Raw genomic sequence first — 14,830 nt, 5'->3', positions numbered from 1 at the left:
AGACAGGATCACACCACAGGGGGGACAGGAGCCATCACAGGCGGGGGGACAGGAGCCACCACATGGGGGACAGGAGCCATCACTGGGGGAGGGGAGAGGAGCCATCACAGGAGGGGGAACAGGATCCACCAGGGTGGGCACAGGGGTGGGCATGCAGTATTCTAGTATCATCTTGGTCTCTTCCAGGGTGGAGTAGGGCTCTTGATGAACTGATTTAACTGATTGTCCTCCATACTTGGATAATCAATGTGGGTGCGATTGTGCCATTTCTTTATTTTATTACATTATAGGCTGCATGTTTGAAGAATTGAGGTTTGTTTACAATTTAGTGACAGTAATTAAGCTCTGTGAGGAGAACCACGTGCTGCCTCAGTGTAATCAGGGCCGGTTCTAGGATGTTTGGGGCCCTGGGCAGAAAGGGAATGTGTGAGGCCCCTCTAAATTGCAGAGACATGACGCATTCAGGGCTGTTTGCATCCGAATAGATGCACCTGCTCACAAGCTGCAGCCCCTCCCTCTCAGTCACCTTCAAGCACCTCTTAACAGCTCATCAAGGGCTGGAGGTGTGAAGGTTGCCATCCCGCTGTGCCTCTCCAGTGCTGCTGGGTATCTGAGCTTTGGCCCTGCATCAGAGTCTGCTACACTCGACCCAACAGCATTGGAGTCAAGAAGGGATGTGGGCGGAAGCTGTGCCGGCTTTAGGGTGGTGCGACCGGTGCCTGGTTAATATTACGGACAAATGGCGTCCGTTAAAGAATCCTTCACGGAAAACGGACAGACGGCTGAAATTACGGACTGTCCGTGAAATTTACGGATGGTTGGTCACCCTATGCTGAGCTGATGCTGAGGCTCGTACCTGGTTCCCCAGCTTTAAAGTCGGCAGCTCTGGCCATAAGGCAAAAAACGAGCTGAGCCATGAAAACATTCAGCATGTAAATAATGCCTCACACGTCTTAAAAAACATGATAAGGTTGTGCTTTTGCACTTTAAAAGGGGCAATACAGAGGGTAAAGTGCACTGTTAGAATGCAATGCCTGCATCTTCAAACCAATAGAAATTGGAATCTAGTGCTCACATTTTTATCATTGCAGAAACAAATAAAAACAAAATACCTTTTTTTCAAAATTTAGCAAACTGGACGAAAATGCATTTTAATTTTAAATGTAAAAAACATACACTATGAGCAAAATTTTTAAAACATGAATTCTTGTATATCCATTTGCTATATAATAGAACTAACATTACATGAACATACAGCAAACAAAACTTCATTCACCTCGCTCCTTCGGTCATACACAACAGGTTCGTATATCAGAATGTAATGCATAAAAATGATATTGTACAGAATAAATCGGGGAGCTGCACACAGGAAAGAAACTGTGACATTAACGTTAAACATTTTCTGCGAATAAACTTGGATTGTTTTGGGCCTCATTTTGAGCCTGATAACACTTTCATTGTCTTTGGAGGTAGACATGAAAGTTTGCACCCACATTCATTTAGTTTTTATTAAAAAATATGCTACAGTCTTCAAACCTGTACTGCGGCTTTCCAGAGAATCAATGGAAATGTGGTGCGATTTAGTTCGCCGCATGCATAAGGCGCCTCAACTCCCAAGAGACTCTGTTAGTAATGAGGAACTATGCTGGGGCAGCTACTCCATTACGTTGGAGGAGCGTCACCCCACTGCTTTTTCGAAGTGCTAGAAGCACATACATAAAATGGTATTTTAAATACCATTTTATGTTTCTGCTTCTCACGCTGCGAGAAAGCAGAAGACAGGAGTATGCCTGGATGGGGCGGGCGGAGGGTATGCCCCGTTGGGGGTAGGCGGGTCTGGGAGTAGTGGCTTGCATCACTCTCAGTACCCTGACTGTTTGGTCGGCGCAGTCATGCGCACTCTACATTTTCTCTATGTACAATGCAAGCAGCCTACATAGAGAAAATGGCCTCCCTACAGGTGCTCGGCTGGGTGCCGTCCGTGACTCTGCACCAATCACTACGCTGCCATTGTAGCGTTGTGATTGGCTTACAGGAGGGGAGGGAGCCTGCCTGTTCCTGTTTCTTGAGGATAAGGAAAATGTGGGGAACCAGCCTAGGAGCAAATGTGGCGCGGGACACGGTCAGGGAAGAGTTTTATTTAATAATATTTTAATCCCCCCTGTGGTAACCCCAGTGGTAACCCCTGTGCGCCCCCTTCCCCACCCTCCCTCCCGCGAGTATTGCGAGCCGTGACTGGAACTATGTAAGGAGAACATTGTTTATACCATATACTTAAGTTATATATTTAGGCTGAAAATGTCACTGGCTGCCACAGGAGGCACTTTTGTTTTGTTAGGTTAGCACCATGCATTGCCCCGCCTTAGTTGTTTATCCGGAATACTCACTGGTAGCCCCGGCTGTGTGTGCATAGGCAAAGCAAAGCTAGCAGGGCATCAGAAAAAAACCTTGGCAAAGCCAAAAGAGCTAAAACATAACATAAAGGGCGGTGTCCCTGTAGAGGGCGCTGCTCCAATCTTTAAAGTAAAAAAAAATACCCAGAAACATAATGTGCGCTGGACTGACCTTTAGTGTTAAAAAAAAAATCAAACAATGCACGATGACCCTGAAGCAGGTGCCACACTGAGCTTGAAAGTAAACTGAAAAACTGCATGGTGTCCCTGAACCGGGCGCAACGCTGAGCTTTAAATAAAGATAAAAAAAGCTGCAACGTAAAGCACGGTGTCCCTGAAGCTGACGCTGTGCTGAGCTTTAACCCCTTGCGTGCGGCCTCGATTCTGCACCTGTGCGGCACTTCTAAAGAGTGGGCGGGTTCATGACGGCCCCCAGCCGGTCATCAGCACACGCCCACCGTGCTGCATGATGGACGGGGGCCGTCATCAGCATGCAAGGTGATAAAGTAAAAAAACAGAAAGCAGAAGCAGCGAAAGGAGAGTTGGCAGTAGCGGAAAGGAGAAGCAAAACTAAGCGAACAGTGAATAGCAAAAAGCAACATTTATAAAAAGATTTCTTGCAAACAGCACATAAATCGTTGTGTATAAAAACTGTAATTGGCCGGTGCTCCTCACCCTTAAAGAGAAGGTAGCTATCGGCTGCAGGAATGAATCAAGCGACAGGAAAGAAGACCGATACTGCACTGAGCCTATGGTAAGCAGCAGGCAGAGAATTGAGTAGTAGTATTGTTCACAGCATGTTTTGCAAACAGCGCATGCACTGCGTGGGCTCGAACTAAAAAAAGAAAACTGTCTGTTACAGGGGCCCCCAAAGTATGTTTTGACAAGGAGCCTCGAAATCCCTAAAAAGACTCAAGTGCTTTCTGTTTATCTTTATCATGTCTATGGTCACAGCCACAGATCATCTCCTACTAGCATATGCCATAATCAGTATCCACAGACATTTAACCACAGATTCACAACTGGGAACAATTATTTCATTCCTATCCACATTTTCCAACCAAAAAAGCAGCAACCTTTCGTTAAAGCTGTTAATCACGCCTGTACTAGTTCAAGTTCAAGTTCAAGTTCAGAAATGTATATAGCGCACTACTCACCCAGAGGGTCTCAAGGCGCTTGAGGAGGTGGGTGCATTTACTTATCGAATATCCAAGTTTTTAATTGCTTTCTGAAGGAGAGGTGGTTCTGAGTCAGGCGGAGGTGGGTCGGGAGAGAACTCCAAGTCTTGGCCGCTAAGTAGGAGAAGGACCTTCCCCCCATGGTGGATCTGTGGATACGTGGAATGGCGGCGAGGGCTTGGCTGGATGATCGTAGTTGGCAGGTGGGGGTGTAGAAGGACAGTCTCGTGTTGAGGCATTCGGGTCCTAGGTCATAGAGGGCTTTGTGTGCGTGGGTGAGGAGATGGAACGTTATTCACTTGTTGACGGGGAGCAAGTGGAGGTCTTTCAGGTGACCGGAAATGTGAGCTTGACGAGGGATGTCCAATATGAGTCTGGCTGATGCGTTTTGGATGCGTTGCAGTTTTTTCTGTAGTTTGGCTGTGGTACTAAACTGAGTACTAAATTATGTGTTCTTTTTGCTTCCAGTACTGAGGAAGGTGTTATGTTTACTGATACAACCAAAACCCCATTCTTTATTTTTCTGAATTGTGCGAGTTATTTGATTTAGTAAAAATAAAGAGCTACTTGAAAGAATTTAACAGGTATTTAATTAGTTTAAATAGTTATAGTGCTGGTGTTGACAGGCAACGTGTTTTCTCTGGTTGTTCCATTTGTGCTTTATTTACTTTCACTGAATTGGTCTTTCCTTCGAGGTTTTGTACACATCCCGAGAAATATAGAGGGATATGTTCAAGGAAGTGGCGGAGTGAGGATTTAGCCTTCACGGCTTAAGGCCTAACTCCCCCACTTCAGAAACGCAAAGCTGCAACCATGTTTAAAGGGATATAGTGCAGACTTGTGTTTCCCCCGCACCAACATAGGTACCCTTGCACCGTAGTGCAAGTGTGTCTGTGTGCAGCGGAAAGATTGTTTGTGTACAGGAAAGTACACCTTCCTGTACACAAACAATCCAAGGCATTTTGCTTTTTCCATGTGTGCTGCAAAGGCAGCACACATGGAAAAAGCAAAAAAGAGGAGAAGTAATGCATTTCTCCTTGTTTCGCCAAGTTAAGACCAGAGTTTCCCTGGTCTTAATTTTGGTGCTGCCTACTATTTATGCTGCTCTTGTAAATAGTGGACAGTGTCAAAGTCAATGGGTGTTGCAGTGGAACACCTAACGCAACACCTACTGCCCACCCCTTGCCCACCCCTTTCATGCTAACCATAGCATGAAAGGGGGCCCTATTTACAAGGCAGAGTTAAGCCACGTTAAGTGGCTTAACTCTGCCTTGTAAATAAGAAAAGCCCCTATTGCCACGACAACGGCACATAGTGATCTTGTGGTGGTGATAGGGGCTTGTACTTTTGCCCCATAGTGTTTTTCAGTCTATGAAGTGGTCAACAGAATTCTAAGGTAATACCTTTGAATTGTTATACGTTTATTTGATCATTTAAGGAATGCATGCAAAATCCTCAAAATAATTGTGTAAAATGCAAGCCCTGTTCTGGACAAAGTAAAAGCTTTTAGGACTTGAAGGTGATAAAGGTGTAATAATGAATTAAAGAAACAAATTCAATTCGACTGTGAAAGTGGGCGTAGTAGAGTTTTCGTTTAATTACAATTTATGCAAATTAAATGGTTTGTTAATAGTCCTGACTAGAAAAAAAACTGTTTAAGAAATATGTTCTTCCTCCTTGAGGCAATATGCTGTCCGCTTTGGGTTTTCCGACTGAATTGTCCTTTAAAATGTACTTCTGGTTTGTACACCTTCATATTTTGTTTATATAAATTCCTGAGTGGCTATGGGCAAGACAAATATTAATAAATATAGAAAATTGTTTGACCATTTTACAATCCCATGCCCATAGAGTGGGCTACCTGTTCTGAATTCTGAAGGATTCTAAAGTGTTTACGAATTCGCCCACCTCACAGAAGCTCAATGTTAGCATTGTTTTTGTGCACGTACCTCTTTGCTCTTTGGAAATTTTGGAAATGACTACTGGAATGCTGTGCTCGGCTCCACCCTAGAAGCAAAAGAAAAATGTTCTTATCATAATCATATCTTATGAATGAATACAGGCCCAATAATTAAACTGCTCCTGAAAGTAATCCTAAGAATACTAAATTCTGCACATGGTTGAAAACATACAATAAATGTACACTTTCTATTTTATGCCAGAATAATGCCGATTTACATTTGATCCAAAATATGAACAATCGAACTAGTGTCGAGCAGACATGTTGTGCATTGAGTGTGTGAATATGCCAACATAAGCTCAGAGTTTTACATGTTCTCAAGCGGCAAAGAGTTTCTAATGCTAGGTCTAAAAGTTAATGGGGCATAGAGTAGTGGTGCAGCACAGCGCAGCACAGCGCAGCGCCGCGCATCAAGTTACCTTGCTGCGCTGCACTGCATCACTGGGAAAGGGCAGAAATGCTCAATAATTAAGGCATACAGTGCATTTGTGGCTTTGCCCCACTCTGGCTTCCTTTTGGCACCAAAACAATCCAAAGAGGCTTTTTCCTCTTTCTATGTCAGACGAAGTAGTGAGTAGTAATAAAGAGATTTCTCCTCGTTACACCTCTCCTGAGAAGGTGTATCTTTTTGGCTCATTCCCAGGTCTGTAAGGTCTTGTAAATCTGTGAACACCTCAAAGACCATGGGATTTATGTGGACAACCCCACGCAAAGCCCATGGAATGCTTACCCAGGGCAAAGTAATGCAAGTCAGCGGTTTGCGATGCATTGAGTTAATCCAGATTTCTTAAGCCACTCAAAGCCACAAAAAATCTGGTTTAATGTGTGCGTCACTCTTGCACCACATTGTGTAGTGCAATAGTGCTGCAAACTGGGTAATTAATATGGCCTAAAATCTCTAGCATAGTTTAAAAAAGAGGTAGTGGCAAAAGTCAAGCAGGAACACAAAGAATATCTCAACATGGTTCTGAGATCCTAAGCTGTATTTTTCATTTTTCAGTCATGCTTTTATCAATGCTCCAAGACTGAATGAACGAGTCCATAGCAAGCTGCTTTCTTCTTTTTCGTGAAGTCGCAGAGAGCCTCAGGATTTCTAAGATCAGAGTAGCATTCGCTTTCTATCTCATTAGTTCCCAAACTCTTTTGATAGACAGGGTGGGGCAGAAAAAGCACTCCAAAAATAGGAAAGGGTACCAATACCACCAATCAAAATGCAGCGTTTCAACACTGTAGCTTCTACTGAGGCCCGAACACAAGTGGGGCAGATGGCAAAGAGGCTTTTATTACCGAAACACCAAATAACAACACCACTAATGTGATGAATATCTCTGATTTTGAGGTTTGATTTAGGTTTATAACACTGAATTCCACATGCATCTGCATTTGGTGGGCATTCGTCCTTAGTCAATTTCAACAGGTTGTACCAGGAAAAAGTGTGGAGGTGCGATAATGACCTTGATAATGATATAAATTAAATTGTTGGGGATCAACTGAAGAAATAGGTAACACCATCAGAGTGGATCTAGGACAGTTTGGTCTCCCGAATGCAATGTAGGGGTGGCTTGCCTAAATGTGGAAGCACAGGTAAGTTTGGTGAGCAGTTGTGCAATATAAGCTTAAGAAACTCTGTAAAAGTCTTATGATTTGTTTACTGACAAAGGCAATATATTGTGAAGTAACTGGTGGTAATATAAAGGGGGTGGGTAAAACAACGTGCAGGGAGGGGGACATGGCAGGTTAAAAGCTTGGCAAGGGAGGTGTGTTAACATGCTGTGGAGGTCATGGGAGCAAACACCTGTTTATTTTGTCACTAAAGTTTGGACAAATCTCACAAATTAAAATGGATTTTCCTAAAAGCAGGTTATAATGCCAACATTACCTGCTGCATGTAACTAACACATTGGTTCAGCACCCCATCCATTCGTAGCCTGTGTAAGTTGACCTGGGTAGGCGAATCCTAAAGAAAACGTTGCCACTGAGACTTTAAATGACATAAACACAGGGCATTGAGAAGGGACTGTTTCCATTTGTATTTGTAAAGTAGCTGCAGTTTGATATTTGCGGTGAACACTGACCAGCTGTGGACTGTTGCTAGAAAACTGTTTCTCCACAATGTTGCTTCAAGGAACACAAAATTAATATTCTAGAAATAATGATCATGTGACTAGTTGGGAGGCTAAAGCAAAACACGCAGGAAATGAGGAATGTTGCTCTTCTGATGGTTTCTGCAAGTTGATGATTCTGGCCAATGTTGCAGCTTTTCTCTATACATAGTATTGATGGAGCAAGGATTTTCATGTAACGCAACTTGCTTGTTATCAGCTCTCTCGACATAACGCTAATGTATTAATCAACATGTTTGTTTTATTAATATCGCATTTCACATAAACATTGGGTATCTAGAAGAAGCTTGCATATGTGTTTCTACTAATGCACTAAAATGGCTGCTGCTACGCGGGATTTTCTACTGTGCATGCGTCTGTCATACTCACGTGACATCACGTATCTTTCGCTTGGAGGGAAATTTTCGCTTCTGCGCACTAGAATTAAAATGACTTCTTTGTATAACCGCATGCATGAAGATTACACTGCTGCTTGTGCCAAGCTGTTCGTTCTGCCGAACCTCTAATGCAATAGTTTAAATAAAATAATGGGAATAAAGTGGTATACAGTGCATTCATTTATTTCTCTGTTCTAAAATTGTTTCTTTCTGTTCTTGCATGTATCGTATTTTGGGCCTGGGATGTGTTTTAACTCCATCTTGGAAACTCACACTGCGCAAGTGCTAAAATTCACCCGAGTCTACAAGATATGGCAGTAAACCGCTGCCAACATCAGAATGAACTGTGAAAATTGTGGGAAGCTGACCCTTTACCTCTGTCAGAGGAAGCTCTAATATACAAAGTTATTACAATGTATTTACTAATAAAACATTCATTGTAGGGTGGAATAAAGATGTCATGAGAAAAATAAAATGATGGGCGGGAACATTAATTTGAATATGAGATGCAGAAAGTTCCTTTTGCTATGGTGTGATGACCTCTCCTCATTCCTTGTCCAATCAAAATTGGAGATCCTTACACTCGAAACATTGGGGGGTGGTACACTGACCTGAAAAATAGTATAACTAGGGTAGGTTTAGCTAGTTAATTTGTCCAACTTGTACGAATAGTTGACCTGTCACTGACCCAACACACTCAATAGGTTATCGAGAGCAGAGGTGCTGCGAAGCACTCTGTCAGAAGATTCGCTGACCCAATCGGGGTACGGGAAGCGGAGGTGCTGGCGAAGCACTTTGTCGGTGAAATCGATAACCCAATCGGGGTTCTGACTGTTAGCTGCAGAGAGAGAGTAGCGCAGGCGTTGCAACTGAACTGCGGGTGCTGGTCTTAACCTTTGGTGTAGCAAAAAAAGGGGGGATTCCTTTCTGTGGTTTTTAGGTGTAATTGTATATAACTAGTAAAGCAAGACACCTGTCTAAAAAACTCAAATATCCTCAGTGACACATATACCAACAGACCATAGATTATATCAAAATATCACATTTATTAAAAAAGAAAAAGTTTCTTATATCAAATAATTAGACATGAACATTTTCTTATCATGAAGTTACATACATATTATATTTCTTACACAAAAATACAATGTAAAAACATATGAAGACAAATTAAAAAGCCAGTGTTGTCGACGCGTTTCGGTGCTTAGATGGGTAGAACACCTTCCTCAGGACTATGGTTAAAAACTTCATGAATCTAAAAAGGTATATGTGACATATCATTAGTATACAGTACATGAGGATTTTTTACAGAAAAGAGTTATTTATCTAGAGTCAGGTGTCTTGCTTTACTAGTTATATACAATTACACCTAAAAACCACAGAAAGGAATCCCCCCCTTTTTTTGCCAGTCCTTTCTGGGTTCATCAGGGAAAACTCTCTCTTTTTCCGGCTTAACCTTTGGTGTTCCTGTCCTGATCCAAATCTGGTTATCCTTGTCCTGATTCTGATCTGCACCTGCTGGCCTACTGGAGACTGCAACTTTTGGGGTTTTTCTGTCCTTTAACTGACCCGTGGCCAGGGTTGGTCTTCACACTATTCTAGGTAAATATAAATCAGTGTGGGTTTGTCATTGTTTTGTTCCTTCTCTTTACCCTCCCTAACGTGAAGCTTTGATTGCATATATATATATATATATATATATATATATATATATATATATATATATATATATATATATATATATATATATATATATATATATATATATATATGTTCCTTTTTTCTTAACCTCCCTTTTATAAATGCTCAAATTGTTTCTATTACATAGCATGTCCCTTCTCTTACCTTCCCTTATTACTAAATGTTCAGTATAATATATATTTTGCATAGTTATACATTAATTCTTATTTTCATTATCGAGAGTCTTTTGGTATTTAATCTTTGGATCATGACCATTTAACAAATTTAGATAAAGAGTTTAAAACTTTCCCAAGTCTTTGGTTATTATATGAGTGCAAATGTTGTTTTCCTATTATGCTAACACCCTGATCCAATAGGTTTACAGGTACCAGCGACAAGGATTGGTAAGTCAATGGTATAGGACCTAGAAAATAAAATAGACTGATAGTAGAGCGAAGGTTACCTGGTTAAGTTATAAGTTATTGATTATGGGCCCAGGTGAGTATGGTAAAATTATAGTCGGGTGACCTGCGCGCTCTATCATAGTGTTCACGGGAAGCAATTGTTTCAATGGTGATAACATGCTTTTTGTCTTTAGAAAGAGCTTTCTGCCACAGTGGGAATATTTGTGGACCTCTACCTGATGTGGATTGGCAAAGATGACTGTTTTGGAACCAGAGGACATTTTCTACTCTAGTCATCCCCACAGTGTGTGATACTCGGCAAGTCACCATGTGTTCTTGTACCTGCTTTGCTCCCTATCTTCTAAAATGTGAGAGGACATGGAAAAGAACTAACTATATTAAGAACTGTGTGGAAACTGGGCTTGTATATCTAAATGTACTAATTTGTACACACTGGTACTCATTTTCACATCACTGGAATATTCGGGATACAAGCAAAAGTCAGCAACAGTTCAATAATACATCAATACACTTGTTTTGTACCATCAAAGTATACACAATCCATAATTTGCGCAGTCTTAAATAAATAAAAAGAAAAAGACAAAATCCATGCAATTAGCAAAATAAATATAAATGAGATCAAAGAATGAAAACGATAAAACAATCAAACTCCCGTTTCAAAAGTTCACATCATGTTAAAATATTAAGAAATACGATCTAAAATACAAAACATAATTCACCTTTTTTTCCTGGACAGAACTTCCACAGTATCCTTTGATTAAATAATTATGATGGCAGGGTTTAGTACATCAAGCACATGGCCTGGGTTAAAAACTTCTGTCACCTGATCCAGAAGTAAAGTAAAAGTTTACTTTTGCAAAAGCTATTGGATAAAAAGTATACGCTCTTCAGAATAATGTAAGCAACCCAATATTGCCTAGCTCCTAGATTCAAGTGAATTGGTCGTATCTACCTATCTGGTGATATTTAGTACAGAAAAACAAAATATGTTCCTAGGATTCTTGTGCTCGACCACATGCAGGACATAATGCTGATGTTAGGTCAACAACCTGGTTGTAAAGGATCTTTAAAAAAAGGCTACCTAGCCGACCCCTAACAAATAAACATTTGGAGAGTTGTGGAGAAATCAAATCCAAATAGGATTGATCCTAGGGCAGAGCTTAAAGCTTGAGAACTGTGTTATTAAGTGACCATTGCTTTTCCTTACTGCATAATTCTATGACAGATACGCTCAGTACTTTGCCTTTACTCACCCCCTCTGGATGATCCCACAAGTTCAGCATTTCCAATAGTCTACACCAATTTGCAATGTGTTTGAACCACAATAATATTTTTGCACCACTAATCATTAGGATCTCCCGTAGTGAATTGCAATAATCAATTAGCTGGTGCGTTGTTCACAAAAGCAGCCAGTACATTAAGCGTTCAAGCGATGCAACATCCCTACTTCTTTTCATCCCTAAATTGAGGAATAATGGGGCCAGCGGGGTGTAACAGGTATTGAAACAAGTGATCTGACAAAGATGTTTTCACATACCATCTATTTATGGGGGTTCGTGTAACCCCATATCTTAGCTCCATATAATACACCACTTTGGGCCTTTTCATAGTAAACCTCTAAAGCTGGGGTCTATGGCTGAATTAATGACTGTCTGAAGAACCTCACTATTGACTTTGATCAATGACATAGGGTGAGGTAACATTTGTCTAATGGGATCTCTCATTCAAGTGAATCAGTTAACCTTATCCCCAGTCAGTCAAAGCTTTTTACTCTTTCAAGTGGTTCGGCTGCGATCCCTACTGTTTGAGTTTTTCTCTTCCCCTTTCCAAAGACCATACATTTTGTTTTTGCAACATTGAGTGCCAAACCCCTTTCCTTGCAGACAACCAAAAATGTATCTACAAAATTATTTAGGCTCATTGGTGTTGTGGAGATGAGTAGGGAATCATCTGTAAAGAGCATGATCAGCACTTTCTTACCATTCAAGATGGGCAAATCTTTCCTGCAGTCCATAAGCCTTTTGGCAACTTTGTTAATGAACAGGGAGAACAAAGTGGGAGCGAGTACACACCCCTGAAGCACCCCACACTTTTTTGAAATCTTGGCTGTTAGTTCGCCATTTTTCCCTCATCGCATCTGGGCATAATTGTCTTTGTGCAATCTTGCTATCAGGTTTACCAAATCAGTTGGAGCACATACATCTAGCATAACTCTTCATAACATTTCGTAGGGCACAAGATCAAACACAGCCCTCACATCAACGAATGCTACATATATTTGTGCTTCTTTAACAACACGTACTTCCGCGTGAGTAAAGTGAATCTGAAGGCACGGTCACATGTACTTATCTTGGTATCTTGGATCGAAAGCCCGCTTGAATGGAAGACAAGATTGCATTGTCATCTATCCAAGCTTGGAGTTTATCTAGGACTTGACTCACAAAAACCTTTTGCAAATTACACAACAAGCTGATTGGTCTATAGTTGAAGGGGATGGAGGGATCTCCCTTGTTAAATATAGTAATTATCTTGGCCTCTTTCCAGGTTGTTGGATTACCCTCTCCAGCTAATATACAATTTGACAAAAAATGTATGTAAGGAGCCCATATCATAGGTTCAGATTTATATAAATCGCCTCGTATCCGGTCAGGCCCAGGGGCTTTTCCGGCTTTCAGTCTGTTGATTGCTGATGCAGTATCATCCAGGCTAAAGATCAACTCAGTGCTTATGGTGTTCAGAGAAAAAGGAATATCTGGAGTACTAAAATAGGCACCAGTGGTAGATACACAAATATTATCATCATCCCTAGCGTATAGTATAGAGAAGTGATTAAAGAAAAGGGGTAACCCTGTGTCCCTCAGAACTTGGGTAGTTAAATGGCTAAACAAAAGAATGGTTCTGTTGGGTGAGACACATAGCTTTGACACTGCTTATTACTGTAATCAAGATTCGGTGCTCTCTGGTACACACATCATTTGAGAAATCAATGCTCAAACAATAAAAGGTCATGAGATCAAGGAATTGTTCCATCCAATTTATATCAGAATTCATTCATATTTTGTCTTAATTGCTTCATTCAATGATAACATTTGATGCATGATAAGTCCGTCAAAAATAGGTGCAGTTAAAGTGACATTAAGTGACAAGTGCTTAATGAGTGAGAAAATATACAGTGGGAAGGGATTTCCTATATACAAATATATACAAGCTTTTCAATGGCCAGACGCTGATTTGCAACCAAAGATTCCCAGTGTTCCTGTAAGGATCCTGGTGGTTCTGGACCTATGACATGCGTCGGCGTTTCGACCCTTATGCGCCCCGGTTGGTGGTCGCAGTGGATCTTTCTCAAGACAGGTGTGCGAATGGTGTTGACAGTCTGAAATAAGTAATAAAGACTGTGTATCAGAGAGGCTGAAAGTGCAAAGTGAATTGCACCTAGGGATATGTAGTGAGATTCTGGTACTCACTTGTAGTTCAGTCTGGCGAGTCTCACCCTGAATCGATGCAGCACAGTGGCCAATCGTGTCTGTGGAAGAAGGAATTGGGAATTCAGTACAGAGGTGTTATTTATGGGCTAAAGTAAGGACCCTGACGTGTAGCTAAGCACGTCTATCTAGGGAGAACTGGCGCGTGGGGCTTCCTTACGATAGCTGAGTCAAGCGGGCAGTGTGCTAGAGTACCCGTGTATATCTGGCAAGAGAAAGGCGCATGGGGCTGCCATAAGATAGCGGAGTCATGCGGGGCTTTCTTACGATAGCAGAGTCATGCAAGGATTAAACTTAACTTGAGCAGTGAGAGATACTTCAAACGCAGAGGAACGCCAAGGTTGGTTAAGCTAGGCATGGACTAAGGAGTGTTGCCAACCAGACCGCTTAGCCCCCTAGGTGAATTAGTTCAGAGGCAGCGTATGTTGTGCAAGATGGGGTGCACGAGTGTGCGGCATATCCGGATGCCGAGAGCGGTATTTCAAAAACCACAGTTGATGGACAGAATGCAGAACAATGTCATACATTCACCCCAGTACAGACATCTGGGCCTATATCCATAGTTTCTTTGCACTCCACACCACCCCAGTTCAGACAGGGCCATATGCAAATCAGTCTGACCCTGTGCCTCATGGGAACAGTCCAGCCCGAACTGCCAAGCCATGCCTTTCCTGGACCGGAAACAAGCTTCCAAGGACCGGTTTCTGGCATTCCAGCCGTCTTCAGCCCGGCTTGCTTGAATCCAGTGGTGTGGAGAGCATGGGACTCACGTCTGATCATACCCATCCCACTTGGGGTGACAAATGCAAAAACCACAGTTGATGGACAGAATGCAGAACAATGTTATACATTCACCCCAGTACAGAGATCTGGGCCTAAATCCATCGTTTTTTTGCACTCCACACCACCCCAGTTCAGACATGGCCATATGCAAATCAGTCTGACCCTGTGCCTCATAGGAACAGTCCAGCCCGAACTGCCAAGCCATGCCTTCCCTAGACCGGAAACAAGCTTCCGAAGACCGGTTTCTGGCATTCCAGCTGTCTTCAGCCCGGCTTGCTTGAATCCAGTGGTGTGGAGAGCATGGGACTCACGTCTGAGCATACCCATCCCACTCGGGGTGACAAATGCAAAAACCACAGTTGATGGACAGAATGCAGAACAATGTCATACATTCACCCCAGTACAGAGATCTGGGCCTAAATCCATTGT

At 42.0% G+C, this 14,830-nt stretch overlaps 1 protein-coding gene across 1 annotated transcript in view; it reads right to left on the bottom strand.

Annotated features, from left to right (window-relative positions):
- Positions 1-14,830, bottom strand: part of SNTG1 (syntrophin gamma 1) — a 1,529,981-nt gene that overhangs the window by 1,266,487 nt on the left and 248,664 nt on the right. The window contains exon 4 of the mRNA XM_086917997.1: positions 5,521-5,578. Coding sequence (XP_086774123.1) covers positions 5,521-5,578 — 58 coding nt within the window. The remainder of the gene's footprint in view (positions 1-5,520; positions 5,579-14,830) is intronic.

The sequence above is a fragment of the Lissotriton vulgaris genome, chromosome 4_1 (assembly GCF_964263255.1).
Source record: "Lissotriton vulgaris chromosome 4_1, aLisVul1.2, whole genome shotgun sequence".
Taxonomy (NCBI): Eukaryota; Metazoa; Chordata; class Amphibia; order Caudata; family Salamandridae; genus Lissotriton; species Lissotriton vulgaris.
Note: the sequence above shows the minus strand (reverse complement) of the source record. Positions and strands in the feature narration are given on the sequence as shown.